The sequence below is a fragment of the Oreochromis aureus genome, linkage group 22 (assembly GCF_013358895.1).
Source record: "Oreochromis aureus strain Israel breed Guangdong linkage group 22, ZZ_aureus, whole genome shotgun sequence".
Classification (NCBI taxonomy): Eukaryota; Metazoa; Chordata; class Actinopteri; order Cichliformes; family Cichlidae; genus Oreochromis; species Oreochromis aureus.
Genome location: NC_052962.1, coordinates 30,168,418 through 30,194,100, shown reverse-complemented (window position 1 = coordinate 30,194,100; position 25,683 = coordinate 30,168,418). Strand labels below are relative to the sequence as shown.

At 40.4% G+C, this 25,683-nt stretch overlaps 1 protein-coding gene across 1 annotated transcript in view; it reads right to left on the bottom strand.

The window, feature by feature from the left end:
• The window catches only part of rnf19b (ring finger protein 19B), a 40,196-nt gene extending 19,534 nt beyond the window's left edge, over positions 1 to 20,662 (bottom strand). The window contains exons 1-2 of the mRNA XM_031754761.2: positions 20,410 to 20,662; positions 194 to 1,479 (exon numbers count right to left, since the gene is read on the bottom strand). Of these exons, the coding sequence (XP_031610621.1) occupies positions 194 to 864 (671 nt within the window). The 5' untranslated portion in view covers positions 865 to 1,479; positions 20,410 to 20,662. The remainder of the gene's footprint in view (positions 1 to 193; positions 1,480 to 20,409) is intronic.
• Positions 20,663 to 25,683: the final 5,021 nt, after the last annotated feature.

Below are 25,683 nucleotides of genomic sequence, written 5' to 3'. Positions count from 1 at the left end.
AATTTTCTGACATTTTTTCCGTCTACTACAAGAACATATAGCTCATGAAGTGAAAGAGGCAGGAAAATGGTGATAATATCACACGAACGGTCAAACAAAAGCACCCAGAAGTGGAACCAAGCAGCAGCATTAGAGCAAAAATACAGATTTTATCAGTGAGACGGGGCTGAAAACATAATGTGCAGTCTCTTACCCGCAGTCGGGCGCCGGGCACCATCGGCAATCCGGATCAGAAGCGAGGCACCTCCTCAGTAGGAATTCCTCATACTTCTCCATCAGGGCCGTATCATCCAAGATGTCGGCCACCTGCCGCGGGGCCAGCCTCTCGGCACACTCGGGGCAGCTGAGCTGGACTCGGCTCTCTGTGATTTCAATGCGGAGGTACTGGCGCAGGCAGCAGAGGCAGGATCGGTGGCTGCAGCCCAGCAGCTCAGGGAGCTGGTCAGCGGGCTGACGCACCAGGCACAGGGGACACTCCAGAAGATTGGCCTCCCCGGAGGAAGCGCCTCCGCCCAGAGACGGCTGGCTGGAGGAGAGTGGCTTTGAGGGGGTGCCGGAGGCTGCATCCTGGGGGGTCGTGGCGGTTGTGGCGGTGGTGGTTGTGGTGGGGTTAGCAGCAGCTGCAGCAGCTGCAGAACTCAAGGCGGAAGGAAGCAGCTGTTGTTGCGTGTGGTGATGTTGGTGATGATGAGATAAAGGGGTGGCCGCTCCTCCTTTGGGGGCCCTGGTTCCCCGAGAGCTCCGTTTACCGTGGAAGAGGCTGAAGGAGATGCGGCCCTGGCGTTTGCCCGCCGCACGGCACTTAGGGTTGGGAACGCCATTCACCGAGGAGTGAGGCGACTCAGAGTCCTTTTCTGATCCCATTTTTCCCAGAAGAGACAGACAGGGTGGGTAATTGTCCCCTTATACCGAGGGACTCTGAACTACTCAAACACACACTCTATCAGACACACAAGGGAGGATTTGTCCACTTGTGAAGCCAAACTGGAATGCAAATGCTACTCAGGTTTGAGGCTGAGAAACTTGAGTAACAGTCTCCCTCCTCTTTTTTGTTTGATTGGAAACAAAACCTTATCAGCAAAACAGAGACTGAGATAACAGATAACCACAAGAGAATATGAAAAGGATTATGAAAGTGAAAAAAAAATCCGCTTAGATTCCCACAGTACTTCTCAAACTTGGCAGTCAAAGCACTCGCGAAGACAAAAAAGCCCCCAGCCTTTCATCTTTTAGGCAGATGTTAAAGTCCGACTTTAGTGTGACTCAAAAGATTAATGTCAGTTTCAATGAATCGCTCTCCGACAGAAGCAGACAGAGTAAAAAGAAGATAAGAGAAGAATCCACGGAGCCTGACTCAGTCCAAATGTTGAAATAATTCCTCCGTTTTCATCTGATTCTGCTGAGCTGTATTCAGAGCGTCTCCTCCGTTCACCCTCCTCTGCTTCTTGTTGAGCACCGGCTTCTCTGAACGCTCTTTTTCTGTCAGGAAGAAGAGAGCAGGAAGTTAGTACAAAGAGCATGCTCAGTATGACACACACCTCTTTTCCTCCCTCCCTCCTTCTTCACCCCTCCTCCCTGTATCTGTGACTCTGCTTTGCTCTTCCTGGGTTTCGATCTGATCATTAACTCCTTAGATAATCTGAACCGAGTATCTATCTGTGCTAATTACATTTAAACCCACAGACAGACACACACACGCACATTAATGAAATCAAATGTTTTTCTGTATGTGTTAAGCAACCATAATTGAGAGGTTAAACAGGACACATCTGGATGAGTTAAGCCACCAATTAAATCCATGACATCATCATCCAGCCCGGCCAATCGTGCGTCCTTGTGAAACCAGTCTCTCTATCGCTCTCCATCACGCTGAGCATCGCAAGCTCTTCCTCCACTTCACACTGCGCTGCTAGTGCCGTTGCCATGACGATGCTCACTATGAGCGAGGCAAACAGCGACCCACTCTGTGACTCTGGCACTTATGTACGCACACACAGAAACACACACGCAGCTGAGCATGAACTGCTAAATGGATTCACATCGAGACACATGTGATTGCGCGTGGGCACACACACACACACACACACACACACACACACACACACACACACACACACACACAAAAGATCTTTTTTTGTTGTAATGCGTGTACAAATACACATAGAAACACACACACAAACACACTACACATATGCATTCACACTACACACAGGCACACGTAAACTAGTACATTTTTCCTATTGTCTAAAGACATATACAAACACACACACACTCCTACTTAAACATCAGATATGAAAAAGCATGCACCTACATGTTCAGTCTTGTAAAACAACAACACACACACGCACTATAAATGAAAAATGGTTACGTATGCACACAAACACGCAGAGTAGTAATGTAACTGCAGTATATACCAACACACAGGTAAACAGTTTTACGCCCACTAAAATCCAACACAAAGATACTAAATGGCAAACTGGAGGGTTGAGAAATGAAACCAGCATGGAAGTGATTACACGTGAAGTTCCTCTAGTGGCCACTTGAGGCCTCTAAAAACGAGTTAATTCCCCGTGACTCGCGTGATCGATGTGGAAACTGTTTACAGCCTTTTTGGGCTCGAAGACTAGATTCTTCCTTCATAATAACTGACGGGTGAATTTCTTTTAAACACAGCCAATTAAAATGTCTTCAGGCTTAAAATTAGTGGCACGGCTGCCTTGACCGACAGACAGAGAATCCCTCCTCTTCTGGACTGATTTTAAACACAGATCTGAAACACTGTCAGGTCGCAGGAGTTTTTTAATGCTAGCTGTACCTCTAAATACTTTTCTGTCTATAAACAGAACGAGTGACAAAAATTCTCTGATTTCTCTGGAACTTTCTTTAAATAGATCTTTTTATTAGCATTTTGTTCATATAGAAAAAAAGAACATATTGCAAGTAACAGGTCTAGTGTCATTGGATCAACAGACAATACGTTTTTTTGCAATACTAGAAGTCCGTTGACATCGATAACGATCTAGTAACTAGCAAAACAGCTTCTGACGATGTCTGCTGAGCCTGAATTATGCTATAGCCCCTCCCCCTCCATTCCCAAAAGGAAAAAGATCTATCTGCAACGACTCTTGCATTTCTCATCATGTATGATGTGCTGTTTTGTTATGTAGTTCTCTGACTTAGTTTTTTCATTTATTTTTTTGCACATAGGTGAAAAAAAACCTCTGAGTTGCACTTGTATAGTTTATAAAATCAGCTTGCTAAACAACCTTGCTAGCATTAGGTGGTAACTTAGCACTTCACTGTCTTAAATATTATCACTTCTGGCTTTTCTGGCACTTTGCAAAATGTTAATACTGAGGTTTCCAAAAAAAGTGTGAGCTGTCATGATGGGTATTTCCATCTTTTGCATACAGTCTATGGAAAACACAGATATGCAAACTCATAAAACCCCTCATAAGCCTATTAAAGAAACACAACAGGTATACAAAGTCACTCTCAAACCCGTAAATGAGCATACACTAGCTCACAATCTAATCACCCATATGTCTGAATAACTGCCGCAACCTTAAAAGTGATAATTATGTTCAAGGCGCGCGCACACACACACAAGTGAGCATACACCACCATCTGAATACACCCATTGTAATTATGTTCTCACTACAATTGCAGGCTGTGTGAGCTTGGATGTGTTATCAAGTTGCAGATTTATTTGTGTGTTTCTACGCGTTTCTCTGTAACTACTAAAAGCTCCTGGAAGCTCTCCATGAGCTCCATGAAGCTGGGCATGGTTGGAAATGTCATGTGGCATTAGAGATAATGGAACAGACAATAAAGTGAATTAAAAAGACTCAGGAAGCACGGACACACTTCCTCCTCAGCAGTGCAGACATTTATTGGTTTTCTCTCTGTTATCAGCAAATGGCTGACTGGCATCTCTCATTGACTTAGCGTTAACAAATGTGATTATGGACACCAGTCTATAAGCTTTTAACACACACATAGACCCATGCACACACGCTTACATGCACTATATGTTGACCCAGTAAACATCACACCATTCGGGATATTGAAACCTGTGTGTGTCTCTGTGGGAAGAGTGTGACGCAGGATTCACGTGAGCAGCAGATAAGCTGATCAATCACAGCTCAGCAGACTGCCTGAGAGACGTGTCTGTGGAGCTGCTCCTCCGGGCTAAGCTGAAAGGTCTGATCCCAGAGTTTCCAGGTCATAAGCAAAACACAACGCAGGGAATCCGAAACTGATTATACGGGCCTATATTTTATCTGCATTTTAAATACAAAAAGCTTGTTTTTGAAAAACAAAATCATTTAAATATGTTTTGTTAAAGATATAAACAATTCTGATGTTTAGTGGTTACATTATGTAGTCAAAACAGATCAAACATTAATGATCGGTATTAGATGTGGCGTGGACTTTTGATGTAAACAGATACTGACACGCATGACCGACGCAGACTGAAGGTGAACCTCAGCAGTTTTGCAAACATTTTACATATTTTTTCTTGTCAAGAAACTTATATAGTCAGACAGTCTGACCAACAGCTCGGAGCATCAACCAATCAGCTTCCTAGCTCTCTTATTCTGGCTCAGGACACTTTAGGAAAAGAGATCCTGAATCTGTTTCCAAGTTAAGTAAAGGTTAAAAAAGAAGTAAACTGTTAGCAGAGACTTGGAGGTCACATTTACATGTATGCCAGGCTTTTACAAAAAATATATATATACATGTAATAAAAGTGATGAAATAACTGATAATTATGGTATAAATGCTTAAGCGTTACAAGAGTTTAAAACCTTTTAAATATTCAATGTTTCTACAAATTTGCAGTGCACATTCATTCAGTCACAGAGTGGATACAGTGGTGCTAAAACACTGTTTTATTTATTTAGATGACTTCCTGTTACTGCAGCTGTTATACTGGTTTTATATTTAGGGAAATAAAACGGTCCTATCAGATAGGTTAAGGTCAATGAGTGTCCTTGTTCAAATCCAGTACTAAAATATGTAAAAAATACAGGTGTGCATTAACCAGGGGACTGTGGAGGCTTTAACGGAAAATAACTGAGAAAGTCAAATGTAAACTGTCATAGTGGGAGTTTTTTGGATAACAAACAAGGAATAAAACATTTGCAGTTTTCATAGAAATGAGAAACTTGCCATGGAGTTATCAAACTGGTAAATGTCTGCAGAGCTTTATAGTTCAAAGCATGAACTATAAAGAAAAAAACATAACATGCATGGTAATAGAAAAGGAAAGAAAAGGCCAGTTTCAAACTGCATATGAGGAATTCATTTGATTTCCTTCAGTATGTTTGGACATTGGAGCTATTTTAAGCCTTCTCTGCAGCAAATGCATTTATTATCAACGAAACCATAACCTTCACAGTAACTTTCAGTTCCACAGCCAATCTGATGATTCACTGTGATTCTCTCTAACACTTAAAAAAAAACACTCTTCAGACATTTTTTCAAGAAATGAAAAATAAAGTCTGGTCAGCTTTATTGTAGAGAAAGTAAACCTCCATGTCCAGATGAAGAAACAGGCGAGGAAAACAGTTTTTGGTTTAATCTGATATGATCTGAACTGGCCTCGCCTGTCAGCACCAATCAATCTGACAGCAATCACCATAAAAGCCTCACTGTTGTTCTGTCAAAGGAAGAAACAATGCAACAAGAAGCACACACGTTCGGCCACACTTTCCACTAAATAGGACAATATCAAGCCAGAAAAATTACCTCAAAAACCAAATTCTAACAAACTGCAAGCTGCAGGAAGAGGAAGAAAATACTTCTGCGCTGTAGTCAGAAACCAAAACCAAAGGAGGATATCCACTATCAAAGTACATCATTAAACTTTCATGTGCATTTTTAACACATACCTACACACAGTGTGCTAACAAAAATACATATCTGCTGAAAGCAAGCACAGCGGTTCATCGCTCGCCATCTTCTCTGGGTCAAACTGGGTCTTTGTGGAGATGTGTATAAAAAGCCAGCAGTTTCTAAATATACACCCCCAGCAGCGCTGCGTGTAAGAGCCCTCTCCTCTGCGGCAGCCTGAGCTTCACACGCTGTTTTTTTTACTCTAAATGTGTGTTTTCATCCTCCAATGCAGGGTTCCCATTTGGCCCAGTGATCAGGGCTGCTGGAACTGGAATCAAACTGGTTAAAGTTTTATCATGTGCCTGCTCGGTCATGCTGTCATTATTATCAGATGTTTTTGATGAGAATGCACAAACACCCCCTATCTGCCTTTTCTTTCTTTTCTTTCTTTTTTTTTTAGGAGATTCTCCAGAACTGATAAAGATTGTTTCACATCAAAGATTTCTTCATCTTGTGTCAAATCTCTTTATCTCTTTGCTTCTTAGCTGAATTATCTCTAACTGAAGACTTGTCTCCAAGATTTTTAAAATGGGCAATCAGAAAATTCCATCCTAAACAAACCACTTCAACATTTGCTTGTAAGTTATAAAGATTTCAAACACATCTCCTGCCTCTATAAACATACATTAGGGGAGAGCGCTGCCTTAAAACAACACGATAACCGCAATAAAACGCAACATTCAAACAGCGAGAAAACGAAAATAATTCTGTTGAGAGGTACGAGGAAAGAACAATGCATCTCACGCTGTTTGTTTGTAAAGTAACGCCTAGATTATCCTCTAATGCGGACGTGGACACGGATGGCTGGAGACACCGCAGCGCAGCGCTCGTTCCTGTTATACTTTTAAAGATTGCTGCCTGGGGTGCGTGTGCACTTGTTGCATTTTTTATGCAAAGTCTCTGCTTACGAGCTTGCATGGTTTTCGTGCACTCCCCCCAGCAGGCAGACACAACTTATAGTATCACATCTATAATTCTAACATTTTCAGTTTATAATATTCTATTAGGCGACACAGTTACATGTTAAGGATTGAGGAATGTGCATTTATTCTAATTTTAATTTCACACAATTTTGGCTTCCACAGATTATTAAAACGGGATAATTGAGATAAAGTGATCACTTGTTGCTCTCCTAAATCACTCCCCACTAATGCATTATTACTTCATTTTTGGCACAGATGGCAGAGTCGGGTGTGTACCAATCGGCAGGTTGGAGTTATGATCGGTCTTGTCGATAAGTCTTTGGGAAAGCTACTAAACCCCAATCTGCCCCCATCAGAGTGACTGTGTGTGTGTGTGAAAGTTAAATAGCGTTTAAAGGAACAGAAAATGTATTTGTGTGTGTTTGCAGGGCTTTGAGGCACCATTTATTTGGTTATTTACAGTTACAGTTAACAAAACACTTCTTCTAATTCTGTAATTGTGTTAAACAATTACAGAATTAGAAAATAATGATTATAATCGTGTCCATTATTTTGCTATAATTGAGCAAAAATACTATTTACTAATACACACTAATTTAACCATTAGGTGAAAAACAATACGCAGCTCCTTTGAATGACGATACAAACCGATGATGAGTCAGTGTTGAAAAAACATCTCTGCAAACAAAAAAATGAATGAGGAACTGATCCTAAACACGGCCATGGCATTAACAGAAATGAGTCCATGCACAGAGTATCTGCAGCCTCACCCAGAGCTAACAGCGAACATCATTCCCAGCATTCCCCACCTGGCTTCAGAGTCAGGCTGAAGCCAGGTGGTGCATTTCTTTCAATAGATGGGCTAAAAAAACAGCCAGTTTCTATTTGAAATGTTGATTTCTTTCTATCTACTTCTTTAATGCACTCATTTTGTGCACTTCATCATTGTCATTGCTTTAATTGGTTTGTTTTGCACTGCTACCATCCAATTTCGTTGACATTATGAGCCAATAAAGTTATAATTGGGGATGTTGTGAGAACACGCACTGTTTTAATGGATGCACGCATTTCACTAATTATTTATCAGACTTGGTATCTGGAATCACGACAACTCTACAATTCTAATTTGTCATATATTTTTTAGCTTCTTTAGCAAATGAAGTATTTGAATAAAACAAAATAAAAACAATAAAATGCTGTTTTTATTAGTGTTACGTTTTTAGATGATGAGAGCATCTACAGATCTGGTTGGTTTGGTCCTTGAAAGCCTTGTTAGAATGATAATGGGGTAAAGGTGATGTGCTTCGATGTTATGGTTAACTCAAAGGTAAGGGGTGTTGGAATAATTGAATGTCCTCACAGAGATAGCCAAGCAAACGTCTGTGTGTGTGTGTGTGTGTGTGTGTGTGTGTGTGTGTGTGTGTGTGTGTGTGTGTGTGCAGCGTTCGTGTCATGCTTTGGCAGATGGGCCTGAACAGCCTGAGAACTTCACAATCTGGACTTGATTTGTTATCAACAGGCTCACACGCACTTTGTTCTACACTTGTCCTCCTACTCCACTGCTGCTCAATTCAACACACACACACACACACACACACACACACACACACACACACACACACACTGCAGGCTGCTTTAACGTGCAGCCTTCCAGGATCTACGTGCCTGTAATAATATTTCTCTGCCCTGCTTTAATCATCAAAGCTTGAAAAACATGAGGTTAAGTAACTGTTTCATCTGAAATAAAAAGAACTAAACTTTTTCTTTTCACTTTGGACTTTTGTGGAAATTATTATTATAACCATCATGCATCCTAACTGCAGCCAAGCCACCTGACAGCGAGGGTCATTGCCACAGTGCACTCTTGTTTTAAAGCACCAGTTCTCAAACTCGATTCTCATGACAAGCAGCGGTGCTGCTTTTCATCTTTGCCAGGACAGTCAGGTGAACGCAATTACCTGCCCGGTGGGCCGCATTTTTCCGACTGCCAAAGCCCGCTGCTTTGTAGAATGATATTTATTTCTCCTGCTCGCCTGTTCGTCTCTCCATCTGTCCCACATTTTTGTCCAAATTAAGGTTTTGACAGCTACTGGCCAAATTCCCATGAAGCTGTTCGTGGTCCCCGGAGGACTTTTTCTGTACTGCAACAACTAGATTCAAATGTCCTTCTGCATGAACAATTCCAGAGAGTTTTATATGTGCTCTGGCTCAGTTTTGAGTTTCAGAGTGCAAAAATCCTCATGCTGATAACCAAACTGGTATGCTGACACACTGCACATTACATTTACTAACACAAAGATGGCTGAATCAATGCATCACACATGTGTTTGTGAGCGTTTATTCTTATTTTATTATCACGACCCAAACATTTGAACATACATCCTGATGATATACATAAATGCAGATTATACTAAAGCAATTTGTTTGTGGCATCAGACTCCAGGCTCCGATAACTACTGCACAGTTACAGCAGTGACACATATATCTTTCTTTAATGTTGATTAACTTTCTGCTGCAGATATGGTTTTGATGACAATCTGTGTCGACAACCGCGTTCATTTAAGAGGACACATTATACTAATTTAGAACACCATATTTTCAATCTTGGACTCTAACAGAACAGCTTTCTGTGACTCACAAATTAAAATACTTGTAGTTTACTTTCTTCTAATTGTCTGTCACAAGCTCAAGATTGTAACAACAGGTGGGTGGAGCTTCTGTGCTCACAGCCGGGATGCCCATATTAGGGATATCCTTCACTCTATGACAACACACTGAACAAAATAACAATAATAATAAAAATAATTATGATGATAGGGATTGTTTCTAACTCTGGACATGTTTTCTTCAAGTATTCAGCACTATGAAAGGTCTATAACAAAAACAAAGAGGTCTACGGGAAAATGTAAGAAGGATTCAAATCCTTTGAATCCATCCTCCATCAGAACATCAACCCAGATGTTGTGGGCTTTGCAAAGTTAGCATATGCGGAATAAAACACACCCATATATCGATAATTTAATGTGGACATGTAAGCTATGCTCTTAATTAAGATCCAGAGTGTCCCAGCAGGCAGCTTGAAATTAACCTCACTGACTCCATGGTGTCTCCTGTAGCTTTCAGACCTCGTGGATTAACTAAAAGGAAAAATCATCTACGTGTTTTTCATTTAATTCAACATGATGTAATAAAAACTGCAGCCTGTAGAGGCCACCAGTGGAGCTCTTGATCATGTAGTTTACGAGACAATAAAACTATAATAGTCTGAGTTCCTAAACCGCCACAATGAGTCCTCACAGCCTAATTCTGGAATCGGTTTCCTGAATCAGAGTGAGAGACAAACAGACAGACAGAGTGAGGCCGGAGCGATCTGCAGGTAATCCGTCCTCAGCAGCTCGCAGATACAATGTTCTGTCTTAGACGGTGAATCTACGCCTCAGCACTTTGGGATCCTCCAGTTTCTCCCTGCAGGGCATGAACTGCCTAAACTGCTGCAGCTCTGAGCACATACTCGCCACACCCATCCTACAGGAACATACGTTCACACAAAAACACATTTTTACCCAAGTTCATCTGGGTTTAAGTATAGTTAGAGGTCAAATCCAGTTTTGAGTTCTACTTGCGTGTATAAAAATGATTTGTCTAATATTCAGGTGTCCCTGTGATCTTCCTTCTTTTTTATGACATCTAACTCAATACACTTTGGCAATAATCCTAGGACAAATTTCCCCTAAGGTACAATAAAGTTTATTTTACCTGCTCTGACTTGACTTGTTGCCTTTTACTGAATATATTTCTATTCATCTTCTTAACTCTTTTTGAAATGGTGCAGAGGGAACTTTGTGATGGACATTTTCCAGCTAACTCACCATTAGTGCAAGCCCAGTATGCAACATGGAAGGAAAGAGAGAAAAAGAAACATTTTTCTTGAAAAATAAAATGAATCAAGCCACTTAAACCTGTTAAACAAGACAAGCAGGACGAATAAATATCTAACAAGAGTTTGTAAGACTGAAATGATTCAGCTAGCGTGGGCCCTGCTAGCAGGTTACTCCACATTAGAGGCCATGATGAAGACTGATTGGACACACACACACACACAATGACACGCACACACACACACACACACACACACACACACACACACACACACACACACACACACACACACACACACACACACACACAATGACACGCACATGAACATTCACACCAACATGCAGTTCGGAGTAATCAGCTGTGCGCTACAGGTGTGCAGCTGTGAGAACTAATTGCTGTTATATAACACGACTCGCCGCCTGCCTCGTCATTGTCTGCACAGGGTTCACGCTACGACACACACGTACACACACAAACGCACACGAAGGTGAGGTGAACATACATGAACAGCTCACAGAGTCGCGTTTAATAATGAAGTCACTGTGGAAAAATCTGATGCGATATGTGATAATAGCCACCACTAGCTCTTCGTCTATTAAAAATGATAACACATAATAGATGAAGCGGCTGAAACTGAAACTAATTATACTTTTTGTGGTTTTGCTGGTTTAATCTACAACCAGGGGCAAACACAGATAAAATTAGGGAGCTATGTACATAAAGGGCTTGTATTACATGATTGGGGAAGTGTTCCCATTTAGAACATGTTGTGCACACATTTTCAGACAATAATTTACTTTTTAAAGAAATCCAAATAAACTATTTGCTTGCTGTCATTTATCACTAAAAAAACTTTAACTATAATAACCTTCAGCTGCTCTCTTAGCTCCCAAGGCTTCGCCACAGTGGATCTGCTTGTTTGATTTGGCACAGATTTTATGCCGGATGCCCTTCCTGATGCAACTCTCCCATTTCTCTGGGATTGGGTCCGGCGCTGGGAGAGCATTAGCTTGCAATCTCCTGAAGCTCATTATCATAACAAACACATGAGCTTTATCAACAATACAAAAAAAAGCTTAGTTTTAATGAGTCCTCGTGGTGTACTGCCGCATGCACGCACGGGGAAAAAGCCGACTACTCAGCCCATGTTTATTTGTTATGTAGAAAAAAAAAGAGTTCCTATACCGCCTTAAGGTAACTAATGGTCTGAGCATGAACAGTTAATTAATATCTACACGAACAACAATGGTGATGAAGCAAAATATTATTGTCAATCTATGTAAAGTAGTATTAAAAAACCCTCCATTATTATATAAATTACCTTACTGCAAACATAACCGCAGAGCTTTCTAAGTAATGGCGTGACAGGCTGCAGCCTTTTGTGTTTACAAGAGACATCTCTCCTCCACTCTGGGCTTCAGCCAAACATATTATTTAACAGCACTAAGTGCCTAAACCCTCCCATTCCTAAGAACTTGACTGAAGTTTATTGTCTTTGCTGATTCCAGAGAAAAATGTCAGGCTGCTTTGACTCTAAACTTTCTTTTCCTCATTGGCACATTCCTCTTGTGCAGCTGCAGATCTGCCTGAGCAACAGAGGGAGTTTCATCCTCTGTGGATTAAAAATTGTTACATAGGGGCGATCTTATGGCAGCCCCTTCTTTGACCTTTGATGGATGTTTTCCTCCTGCTCTCCCAGATTCCCATCGCTCAACTGCAACCCAAATGTGACTTCGCAAAATATATAAACACACACATGCGGCAGATTTAATATGCCACCAAGCACAACCTCAATAAAGCAAACACCACTTAACATTTCTTTCCAGTCTTTCACGAAACACATCAAATCAGTTCGGATAAAAGCGTCAGCTAGAGGCTGAGGTCTAAACCGACTGATGACGTTGCTCCGACATGAGAAGGTCCGCGGAGAGCAAACGGCTCGGCTCAGGCTGTTATCCTGTTTGTAGTGATACCGAGTAAAGCCCTGCTAATCTGATGGCGGGGGGCCAGGAGGGGAACAGGTGGTCCCCCTTCTCAACCAGCAGCTAATAATGCACGATGTGTGTGTGCCTGTGTGTCTTCAGAGAAGACAGCTAATTAGACTCAATCAGCTAATAGGCTAGCTGACCCTGTTGTAAAGATGCCTCTGTGCGTTTTTGCAGAGCAACTGCAGCAGAACGCTGAATTTCTGTGAACTTGTGCCAGAAATTCTAGGAGGGACTTACGTCTTCATCAGCGTCTTCGAGGAATGCGGCTAATAAAAGCATGTGACCCATTATTTATTGTTTCAGATGAACTTAATAAATGGCAGTAAAGTGGCTCTGTTGTTATGCACAGTTTGACCCTTATTGTTATTAATGGTTTGCACGGGGCCGTCTCAGGTCCCGCTTCACATGCCAAAATTTCCCAGGGCGCTGGTAGGACAGCACAGCTGCACAGGTGTATGAGTGAATGAGCGAGTGAGAGATCAACTGTAAAGCCCTGTTGTTGAAAAAATAAAACACTTTTAGAGTTTAAGTTTAGACCTTCATAGTAGTAGCACATGCATACCACTGTGGAGGGCCATGAGTGCCAAAACAAATGAAAGAAATACATCATTAAAAAATTAATTCAGTGTGTTATCAGTTAATAAAAATTGTAAATACTGAATTTCATTTAAAACATTTTATATTCAATATTAAATCATTAAAGATGTGTTTGTTTAATTCATTTTGGCACTCGTGGCCCTCCATACATGACCAACGTCTAAATGTTCCTTCACAAGAAGAGCGGTCAAGCAAAAACAGTCGATCAGACAAGGCTGCTTCTTTGGAGCAGCGATTAGCACGATTAGATATCATGGCTGCTCATCAGGGTTATAATAATAATGACCTCATGCTTTACTGCTGAATCATGGCCTTCTAGTTATAATCAACCTCTTTCCACTATACTGCCTCATTGCACAAATCATTTCTTTAGAATAATTCACAATGGCCACTACCTGTCGTTCCCAATGAGTGTCAGACATTCAAGTATTCACACCTGCGACCTGCAGGAGGACAGTCTCCATGGGAAATACAAGAACCAGTTTTGGTAACGACTAAATGATTCCTGGTTGATGGTTTAAATGCCAACCATTTCGCTTTCATTATGAACTTCCTGTCATTCACAACTATAAAAGTGTCTCATAAAATTCCAGTTAAAACACCTGTGGAAGAAGAGAATGACGTCTTTATCAGCGAATAGAAGTTTGCCTCGCTTAGGTGAAGATCTGGATGTATTAAGGAGGTGGAAATTGTTGGGCACGTGAACAAAAATATCACGGGGCAGAGCAACCATGACCACGAGGTGGCCGAGATAATTCCATAAAACCTTTTTGCACAAGTTTCCATTAACTTAATTGTATTAGTTTATAAATATAACTTTATATAAAAATATAAAGGTTACGTAATATTAGCTGACTACATGGGCCATTACCGTTTTACTTCATGGAAGTCATGCCAAGAAATTTATCTTGTTCCACTTTTGGTATGTATATCAGGGCTGGCGGCCTCCAGGGCTGAAAAACGAAGCCAAGACGGAAGTGCCAAAAACTGTAGTTCCCCTGTGGCCCCTGGAGGCTGGCCCCAGAAGGAAGTCAATCCCCAAGATTCCCATGTTAACATGGCCAACTTTACAGCATTAAAGTGTGTTTACACTCTGGTACATAAACTGGTTTTGGGCCGTATGGATGGTCTCTCTTTTTGAGACTATAAATGTAGCTTGTTAACCAAGCATGCCAGCAGTCACTTCTGACTGAAAAAAGCCAACACAGCGGTGTTGAAGATGGAGCCTATCCCAGCTGTCTTGGGGCAAGAGGCAGGGTCCACCCTGGACAGGTTTCAGTCTGTCGCAAGGCTAACACATAGACACAGACAACCATTTGCACTCACATTCACATCTATGGGCAATTTAGAGTTTCCAATTAACCTAACCCCACTAACTGCATGTCTTTGGACTGTGAGAGGAAGCCGGAGTACCCGGACAGAACCCACGCAAACACGGGGAGAACATGCAAACTCCACACAGAAAGACCCTGAATTTAAACTCAGGACCTTCTTGCTGGGAGGCAACAGTGCTAACCACCATCCTGCCCTGTTTAACTGTTAACAAGAAAATCATCCTTAAATCTAAAGGATCTGGAGCTAGACAGTCTTACTTTTAAAATTCTAGCATGTTTCTGGCTTCATATATAGTACAAAGTAATGCTCCATAAAACTGAATATCATTTAAAAATGTACTAACATTTTAACAGCAATAAATTCACTACTGCCGAATCTCTAGTCTGTCACATTTAGTGATTATTTCACACTGTTAATTTTATTTATGCCCAACTTTAAGACAGTATCACTAATCATACTTTTATTTCACAATCAACCACACCTCAGCAAACGGATACATGTGAAAGAGATTAAGTGCTGATAAGATTAGCTGGCAATTTTTTTCAGCTTGGGCTGAAAAAAATGAAACTGTTTCGCTTTCATGTAAGTTGCGTTCAAAAGAAAATGAGCACTTACTTTAAACACCTAGTTTTACTGTAAGTGTTTTAAGTGCAAAAAGGTCTGCAGAGAGTCGCTGTCGCAGTTCTCTAAAAAGCATTGTGTGATGAAGATCACATGATCTTTATATCAGTTTTATTTTGTAAGCCAAGCAGAATGAGCTGGGCGATGGTGCTGATAATGGATAATATTCTGTGGAAATGCTGCTCGTACAGCCTCTTCCTTGGAAACGAGCACACACACAAGATCTGCATACTATCAGAATGTGCGCGCGCGCGCGCGTGTGTGTGTGTGTGTGTGCGCGTGTGTGTGTGTGTGTGTGTGTGTGTGTGTTTATATAAGCCTCTCCCCTGAGAACTTTACAAACAGCTTTTCAAATTTGGCTCACCCTAAGCTTTTTACTTTCCTTTGTAATGACTGATATTTTTATTGAATTTTGGAACAACACAGAAAGTCAGAACTCTCAAAGACAAAGAAAGGAAACATCTTAAAACAGACGACAAACTCGGCATCCCGTGAATAACAGAAAGTCTGATTAATGAAGAAAGCTTCAGGTAAAATTCAAAGGTCATCTATTCACATGACACCACAACAAGAAGCAGATTAAAAACATGAACTTCCTTAACGCCCTGTGAAATGAATTTGAATAGAATAAAATATTTGAATCACCCGCATGAAGCTGTGCTATCTATTTATACTGTTCCCACTCCCTTTTTCTCTGGAACTGGACAACGCTTTTGGCCACTTTCCATATCAGCACTTTACTGCTGCTGCATTCACTCTGTGCCTCTAATCTTTGTATTCATCCGTCTCTAAGGCCTGTTACTGATTACTGAAGATGCCGAATAATTTGTTTCAGGAACTATTAGTGTCATACATTTGATAATTAACATTAGGCATCACTTTGGGACTTTGGTGCAGACATAACCTGATAATGAGAGAAACCAGGCATGGGATTCACTTTAATAGCCACTCGGTTTATTATTCTTTGTGGTTAAATGTTTAGATATGGTTTTAAGGTTAAGACTGTACAGTAAATCTGAATATTTAAAGCTGGTGTTTCTCTCATCTCCATAAAGTGTTTTAGCTTCTTTCAGCGCCTGTTTTGGATCTGGAGCAAACCTAGAGTGTTGGAATCAGAGTTACTTAGTTTATCATTAGTTTTATTTCTGATATTTAGGTTTGAGTTACTTTCCAGGGTGGGTAGTTTCAGTTTAGTTTTGCTTAGTTTTTAGTCTTTGTTTTAGTTTTATTTGCAAAGTGGGTGGTAAGATTTCTGAAGCTCAGATTAGGCAATAAAATAGAAATAAAACACTTCATGTAGATATTCCTGCTACCAAAAAGATTCATCGTGCTTGGAATGGTTGACCATTCAACTTATATGACAAAAAATAAAACTTCATTTTATTTTTGTTAGTTTTGTGAGTACATAGTAGTGCTTCAGTTAGCTCTCACTCTTTTTTTAATTGTAGTTTGTGGTTTTATTTGTTTTGGATCTTTGTAATCAGACTAAAGCCAAGGTGTGTGAGCACAATCTCCTAGTAGCACTCATAGGTGTGGTTAGTTTTACAGGTGATTTCAGAAGCTGCGCTGCTTTTTTGGCATTAAATATCGGCACAATTTGCAGTAAGTTGTAAATGTTAGTAAATCTTTTTGTGTGTTTGATGTAAATATTCTCCTCTCTTTATTTCACACCTTCAGAAAGGAACATAAAAATAGGGTCAGTGGCAAAAATCTCACAGTTTTCACCTCTTATACGCACTTTTTTTAAAACACCAAAACCCAGCCTGTGCTTCGACATGTTAGAAAATATGACCTATAGTGCTTTAATGGCTATAGTAACAATGATTTTTTCCTTTATCTGCAGTAAAATGTACAAATTAAGTGACTGATTGTTTGGCCTTTAAATTTTTGTATTTTTATCTGATCATTTTTAAATATTTGCCACTTAGATTCTCTTCATGGACAAATTTACTACCTAGCTGACCGACTTCGGCTCTACTTCACACTAACACTGGATATTTTCTATAAATCAGACGACAGGCAAAGAACAGAAATCAGCTCTAGTGATGAGTAATAACTGCAATTTATAAGAAATGACTAACGAAGAATTTGCTCTGCTCGATAAAGTTACCACAAATACTGACTTAGTGACTAATATCTATCTATCTATCTGGAAACACTTAAAATGATATTCTTAAGGGATTCAAGCAGGGGAGGCAGATGGGTACACAAATGGAGAGTTTGAGTTTTCTCTCTCTCCCACTGACTCTCATTAACACCTCTCCCACACACACGCACACACATAAAGTACACTGAGAGTCCAGAGCGATGCAGTGGAAGGTGGAGGTAGAGAGAATCAGGCTGGGAGCTTCTATAATTAGAGGAGCGTTCAGGAGCCATACTGCTGAGTTGTTGAATGTTTAATGTCAGGCCGAGAGCCGCTGCAGTGACTGAGAGCAAACCTCTGAGCTCCTATACACCTCATACCACACAAACTGAGGCACGCACAGCGAAGGACGGGGCGAGCGGCAGTAGTAGTAAACTGAATGAGTGGATTCAGGTTTCAGAGAGGAAACAACAGCACGCACACACACGCACACACAGTCCATCTGAGTGTGTAATTCCCAGCTATTGTCTGTAACCTGAAACTTGAAACTCCCGTGGATGAGGTAATCCTCTACCACGTACTCCAAATATAGTCACTTGTAACACTTTTTAACCTCACTTCTTTTGTAAAATATGCTGTTCTAAATGCAGTTTGGTTCAGACGACACCATATTTCTCACCTATTGCTTTTTCAGTGAAAATTTTAAGACTGTTAAATGTTTTAATAATGTTCTATAACTGATTTTTTTACAGCTGCGCCTGTCCCGTAAAACATCTCTGGAGTTGCTTCCAGGCAGCTCAGTATGCAAATAGATTTGGTAAACAAAACATTTAAAGCTAACAAGCTGAAGACTGAGACATTTGAGATTAAAATTTAAACACAGTTTCTTAAACAGATGTGTTCAAAGTACTATTTTACATCTCTGTGTTTTTAGTGCTGCACTAATCAGGTACTTTGGATTCTACTCCATTCTACTGATCCTATTAAACATAGATTACATTTGGCACATTGGTCCAGTCCATTAAATAAAATTATAACAGCCCAGTTCCACTAATCCACAACCACAGTTAAAAACAGCACTCGGCTACACTACCCATGTACTTTTTTTTTTTTTTTTTGATGGACTCTACGTGTGAGATCCTGGAGAAAGCCCACGCAAACACAGAGAGAACAGAGAGAGAGAATGTGCTTCTCGAGGTCAATACAGATCTTTGAAATTTTAAAAACAATTAGACTGACTTTAAACCGTTTTACAGAAGAAAAAATAAATTTTCCAGTGCACTCCAGTGGCCTCAAACTATGTCAAACATGCATTTTTTTGTCATTTTCTCCTGCTATTTATTTTACAGGTTCACTGGTAATAAACCTGTTATTAAATGATATTAACGGATATTTGGCCCTTTTTTGGTTAACTGATAAAATTCATCAGATATAACATAAGGATTAATAAAATCCTGGATTTATTATCTTTTTCTAGGACGGGGAAAGGTATTCAAAATGTGACCTTAAAACAAAACCGCACAGACCATTCAAAGGTATCATCACGCTCTGGGAGAGGTAATAATTGACTATTAAAAAAAGCAGACTGTCTTTATGCTTTTCCTTATTGTGTGTTATAAATATTCTGTTGCATAACATACATGAAAAGAGTACAACTGATCCCTGTGAGCCAAAAGCTCAGGCTGCAAACTGCTCTAAATGCTCAGTTTATCGTCCCAGCAGCTCCACCCACCTGCTGGTAAAACCTTCTGTTTATGAGGGCTAGACAATCACAAGAAAGTTGTCTTAAAGGCAGATGATGGATTGAGGTGAAGCACAAAGGCTGCGTATTACGTGAAAATCATTTTGACATGCGAATCATACACACTGAGAATAAAAACAATGTGCTGGAAATAGGTCCTGTTTAGTAAAAGGCCTGGGCAACACTGATAACAGGCCTACTTTACCAAAACCAGCCAGACAGATTTACTGACTGTGTCACGTCTATGCCACATTCAAAGACTCAAAACAAACTCATCATGCTGACTCACCTGTACTCCAGCCATAAAAAGATAAATATTAGTATTGGTTATTTAAGGGGTGACTTGAAGAGAAAAAGAAACACCATCACAATCTGTTAATCTAAGCAAATCTACTATTTGATGTGTCATTCACCAAAACCAGTATGGCAGTTAAAGAGTTTTTCTTTAAGCCTTTAAACACTATTTACAAGGATGTCAAATAACTATATGGTAACGTGACACAAACGCGAACGCCTCATTAAGCCTAAGATCTCATCCCAACATCATAACTGAGCCAAGTCATTATTTGCAACTCATTTCAACTCCTTATCTGATTCATAACATCTGCAAAGGCAACCGGTTCGTGCTGGCTCGCTTGTATTTGGTTGTGCTGCTTTTAGTTTGAGCGTTTCAGAAAACACTACACAGGGGTGCTGGTGATGGTCACCACACCCCGGCGGTTCAGAAAATCTGGCCCGAAACAGAAGTAAAAGCCCCCAAAACATAAATATTCATATTCCTGTGAGGAGTGTTTGAGGACCTCTAAGCTTCTGTAACACCTCCTCTTACACTGCGTTTTATTATCATGTAAGGCTTCTGCTGCCAGCTTCCTTTTCACAGTCATGTTTAATGTATTTTTTCCCATCTTTTATGGAAAATACACAGTGTCCTTAGAGCAGAGTGACCGGGGAGTGGCAGAACAGACAGGAATGTGTTTTAAAGGCAAAGCCAGGGCAGCATTTTAACTCTCAGGATGACTTGTACATTCTGCTTCTATAGTTTAGGGTTACACTGCAGCAGCTGGGCTTGTCCTCGCTTCATTTAAACATCCTACATGACTGAGATTTTTCCGCTCTCTAATAAAAACGTGGATGGTTTGCTTTGAGCTCACCTGTGACTATCAGGCTTTTTGAATGACCATTCAGAAAACAGTTATTTTAGTGGCAAACAGATCTACTCCTCTACGGCCAGTTTTGTTTTATTTATCTCATACATTCAAATAGAAAGAGACACATTTAAATCCGTGACATGTCTGTTAAGCTGCTCATGCAGCAGAGGGTTCATCACCGGACACTCACCCTGCTCAGGACCGGATTTCTTCCACAGGAGAGGCTGGGGAGCGATGCGGCGGCCGCTTCGGTGCTCCTGTGGTTGGCTCGCTGATCTACAGTCTGGGTGTAAACCGTCCTCCGTTACCGTGCCAGCCTCTGTCTCTCTTCTCGGGCTCGGCGGGAGGTCTCCTGGCAGGTGACGGCGCACTGATTTTCCTGCGCCCCGGGAGCGCAGCGCAAAAACTCTAATCTCCGCAGCTCGCTCCGCGTCGCCTCGCGCTCTCTGGTTGCCGCCCCACCGCCCCCTGACGTAATGGAGGAAAGCCCTGGCCGGTGACGTCACGTCACCGTCAATGTGGAAACCCCTCCCCGTGGCGCAAGGGCTATACTGTAAATGTGCAAGAAAAAATAAATAAAAAGGATAGATCCGCTTTAACTGCTTCTTAGATCACCGCCTCTAACACAGCAGCACCATGTTTATCTATTAAGTTATCCGTCGGTAATACATTAGATCCAAATCCCAAACCATGGTGAACTCATTTCTATTAAACACACCAGTGAATAAAAAAGCAGAAATCCCTCCGAGAACAAAGGTTTCTTGTGCCAAAATGTTTCAGATAAGACATATTTACAGCACCTTTGAAGATAAATACCACAAAGTGCTTCACAACACAAAATAAAAATTTACCCAAAAGTAGGTGTAAAAAGACTTTAGGCGCTTTTTTAGAAAGAGATCATGGAGTCCACAGATTTCAGGGTCAGAGGGAGAAAGTTTCAGAGTTTCAGAGTTTGCTATAAAAGCTCAGCCTCCCAGTTCTCAGTCTTGTGCCAGCAGGCCCTGGTCACATGACCTCTGCTGGGGATGCATGGATGTAAATTTTAAATGTTGTACAGTAGTTCTCTTTCATGCAGGGCTCTGAAAGCCAAATCCGAAATCTTAAAGTGGATTCTGTAGTTAATGGGGAGCATCGGTGACCTTTAGTAGAAGACTTAGTGAGAAGTCTCACTGCGGCATTCTGAAAAAATATGTCTCAAGGAAGCTTTGCTAAGACATGAAAAATGAATCAATAACCCAGATGTGATGAAATAAAGGCGTGACACGATGATATCTCTATAAGTCATAAAAACATCACCAAGCCAGAGATTTAACACAAGCATCCAAAGTGAAGCCTGAGTCTAAACTTACCCCAAGCTTCCCGATAGAACTTTTAGTAAAGTAATTTAGTGGTAAGGAGAACTGGAGTTTCCATGAGCTTCGCTGAGGTGGAGAAAAGTGGCAGCCAGCCAACCTTTAAGTCTAGAAACACACTGTGGCTTAAGGGAGATATATAACGTAGATGCCATCTGCATAGTAGTGATAAGAAAGGTCTTTATATGTTCTCAAAATGTATATGTTTCTTATCACTCAAAAGCCAGCAGATATAACAGAAACAGTACAATCAAGATGTTGCTGGAGACTCCAAGACAAAGTGATACAGTGGAATGAGCGCAACGCCTGCCTGAAAAGGATAAATTATTAACGGTTTTTAGGAATAACTTTGAGATGGATCTATAACTGCCACGAAGAGACGGGTCGAGCCTGGAGTTTTTAAAAAGGGGCTGAATGACTGAATCCTTAAAATTACCAGGGACCTGATCAGAGACCAGGGAAGGATTCATTATAGTGAGCACACAGGGACCATTTAAAATGCGAACAGAATAGGAGGATGCTTTCATCGAGTCAGCTCAGATAAAGAAACACGTTAGTCTTTCTAAAATAACAGACGGAGCGAGAGGTAGAGACATGATGAAGGAAATGATGATGAAGGAAAATATTTCCCTGGACCCTGAAATGATTCCACTTTCATTTTAGAACAAAACACTAACAGTGAGAAACCGTTTCACCGATTAATGAATGTCCGAATGCGTAAACACAGCCTTGAATTCCAGCCACACTTCCTCACGTAGGAACCATGATTGGAATGTCGTGTCTTATACATCTTATACAAACATATATCATAAACAAGCAATCTGATAACAGGAAATAACTATGACATGCTTTGTTTGAAGGACACAATAGATGTATATACAGAATGTTGCAATCCCACATTACATGCGTTACCTTACAAGAGAAACTACAGAGCAAGTATATATAATATAAACACAAATGGATCTGTGAGGAGAAAATAATGTTACAAACAATGAATTTAAACCTCACAGTTCAGAAGATTTAAATTCATTTAGATCCAAAAATAATTTGACCTTTAAAATACAATTTAGATGTTACACCATACAAGTTAAAAGTTTGTGTTTTATTAAAAAAAAATACTAAATCCAACAAAGAGCAACCAAAGCAATGGCCTGAACATATAACACCAGGATAAAAACGCAAGAAAGTGTATGTTGAGGGGTTAACCGTCACTGCTTTGAGACCACGGTGCTGTGCTGCTTTGCAATAATCCAGGGTGACTGCTCTGTGCTCGGCTTTTCTAAAAGAACCTCTTTGTTCCTATTGGTTACTCTCCTTTTCCTACAATTAAAGGAGGAAAGGTTTTCAGTATGAGTCATGCCAGATGCGTGTCATCTTTTCCTGTCTCCAAAAAAAAGTCTTTATTTGAGTAAAGACCAAAAAGAAAACCTTTTTCTTTTTTTGTAATTCACAAGTTAAACCTATTTGATGCTTAGTCTAAATGCGAAGGATCAGTAACTGAATATTTTCAGTCTAGAACGATACAAAAGGAAAAAAAAAAACACACTTTCACATTTGAGTTAGAAGCAAATCTCAGAAACAGTGACCTCTAGAGACGGTTAGGTGACTTCTGCAGGATGCAGCAGCTGCTTCAGACTAAGCCACAGGTAAGCTGCGGGCATGACATTTGGTAAAAGTGATCATGTGATTTTTATACTCAGACAGTTCACATGTCCTTATCTGCTGCTAATCACCGATAAAGCAGACTTCCAGACTCTTTTTATTTTATCTGGCTGATAAAATAAAAGACAGCTTTGTGCTGCTTATCACTAGTTTTACTGAAAACCAGTAACATATACACAAACCCTCCAGAACACTGACACCATCACTGTGCTGTCTTTAAACCTCCAAGTTGTCCAGACATGTTCAAACTGCACCAGTGAAATAATCTCAGACAAAATAACAGGTTACATTAAATATTTAAGACTAGACTCAACAACTTACTTGACTTCATTTGCAGGAGAAAAAGGATAAAGGCAAAAAAAGGCAGGTTTCATAAACTGTAACAGTCCTATTGGGCGATTTCCTTCATTGGATTAGTGGATAAAACTGAACTGAGGTTGTCATTGTCTGATGATACTTGATATTCTTATTTAGTCTATTTCTTCCCAACAGGGATGTTCATTACAGTTCACACACATTATTTCATAGTAGAAAGGAGACAAACCAAGTGGCTTCCATTGATGTCAAGGTTTGAAACTAAAATTTAGTCTGAAATTCAAATGAATTTAGTTTATTGAGTCAATTTAAAGATTTCAAAACATAGAGACAAATGTGTTTCTCTAAACATGTACTCAGTTTAACACCTGGATAAAACAGAAAGACATCTTTGTCTGTTGGTTTGTTTGTTCTAACAGCTCCATTATCACCAGAGTCTTTTGCATTCAAAGAAATGTCTCAGGTCACAGCACTCTATGCAGTCCTGTGATAAACTAAGAACACCTCATCATTCAATAGCTTGCAGAAGCACCTTTAGCAGCAAATACAAGTGATTGTTTACTGTATGACTTTATCAGTCTCACGTCACTGTGGATGAATTTTGGCCCACTTTTCTTCACAATAGTGCTTCAGTTCACTGAGGCTTGCAGACATTTGTTTATATACAGTCGACTCGCAGCATCTCAGTCAGTTTGAGGTCTGGACTATTTCCTTTTTGAGCCTTTCTTTCGTAGATTTGCTGCTGTGCTTGGGACCGTTGTCCTGTTGCATGACCCAGTTTCAGAAAAGCTTTATTTGGCACTTTTGACTCTAGAAAACTTTGGTATATGGAGAAGTTCATGGTCAAATCAATGACTGCAAGGTAACCAGGTCCTGTAGCTGCAAAGTCGGCTAAATCATCTTTCCACCACTGCATTTGCACTGCATTGACATGAGGTGTTTATTCCATGTTTGGGTTTCGCCAAATGTCTGTGGAGTCTGAAATACAACTCTTAGGCTTGTCGTAGTTTTTCTGAACATTTCATTTTGGGGTGAACTTGCTGCCACGTCTAAGATTGCGACGGTTTGTTAACACACAGATGATTGCATTTCCTGCATTTGATTAGCAGCACTTGGCTGCTACTCACCTTCCTAATTCTCATGGAAGAATAAGAAGAGGCTAGTTTTTCACAGGACTGCATAGCTGATAACACCTGAAAACACCTGAAAACCTGTGCATTTATGTTGATAACTAACTGCTGCTGACAAACTGAAGTGTTGTCACATCAATGAAGTCTCCTTCTTAAAGCCAGTTCAATCTTTGTTCGAAGCTGTACAGACCTCATGGTTGAGGGTTAAAACGTAAACAGAAACAATTTGCTTCAACTTTTAAGTTTAAAATTAATTACATTTTAGCTTTGATCATGTTATATTTATTCCTGTTAACTCATGTGTTCATTATTTTTTGACGTTTCAGTCAGACAACTCACTGGGAATGACTGATGACAGCTGCAGATTACTATTAAGAGTTTGGTGTCAAGGCTCTGAGCTCATCACTCCTTACAAATATGATGACTAAACATCACAACATGTGCAACTTAAATAGACCAGCAAGTGAGGTATGTTTTGGGTGTAAGACGCAGTGCAGCTCACAGGCCTCAGTTAACATTTGCCTTAGAAATAGGGCTGTGTTAACCATCTCTGGGAAAAGCTTCACCATGCTAGCTCAAAGCGAACAGTGTAGTGTCAGCAGCGTCATTATATTTTACACAAACACTCAAAAACTTGTTATTTCCTTCCTGTGTTAGAAAAAACATATTTTATCACAACAAAAACAAATGGAAAACTGAACTTCAACAGTTTCCTGCTTACATTGTGCAGCAGTGATATGATCCTGGCATCAATCTCCATCTTAGGCAATGTTTTCCACAGTGACAAAGCCCCCATCTACAGGGCACGAAAGGCCACTGGATGTTTTCATTCTTAAGAAAACCACAGTGAAATAATATCCAATGACCCAGAATGACTCAGCGGATCAACATGTTAAGACGGTGCTCATTCAACACCTCAAGTAGAGTTCAGGGATTCAGAGAAACTCTTCTGGCTGCAACCCAACACCGTACAGTGATTACAATCCCTAAACAAATCTTTTTAAC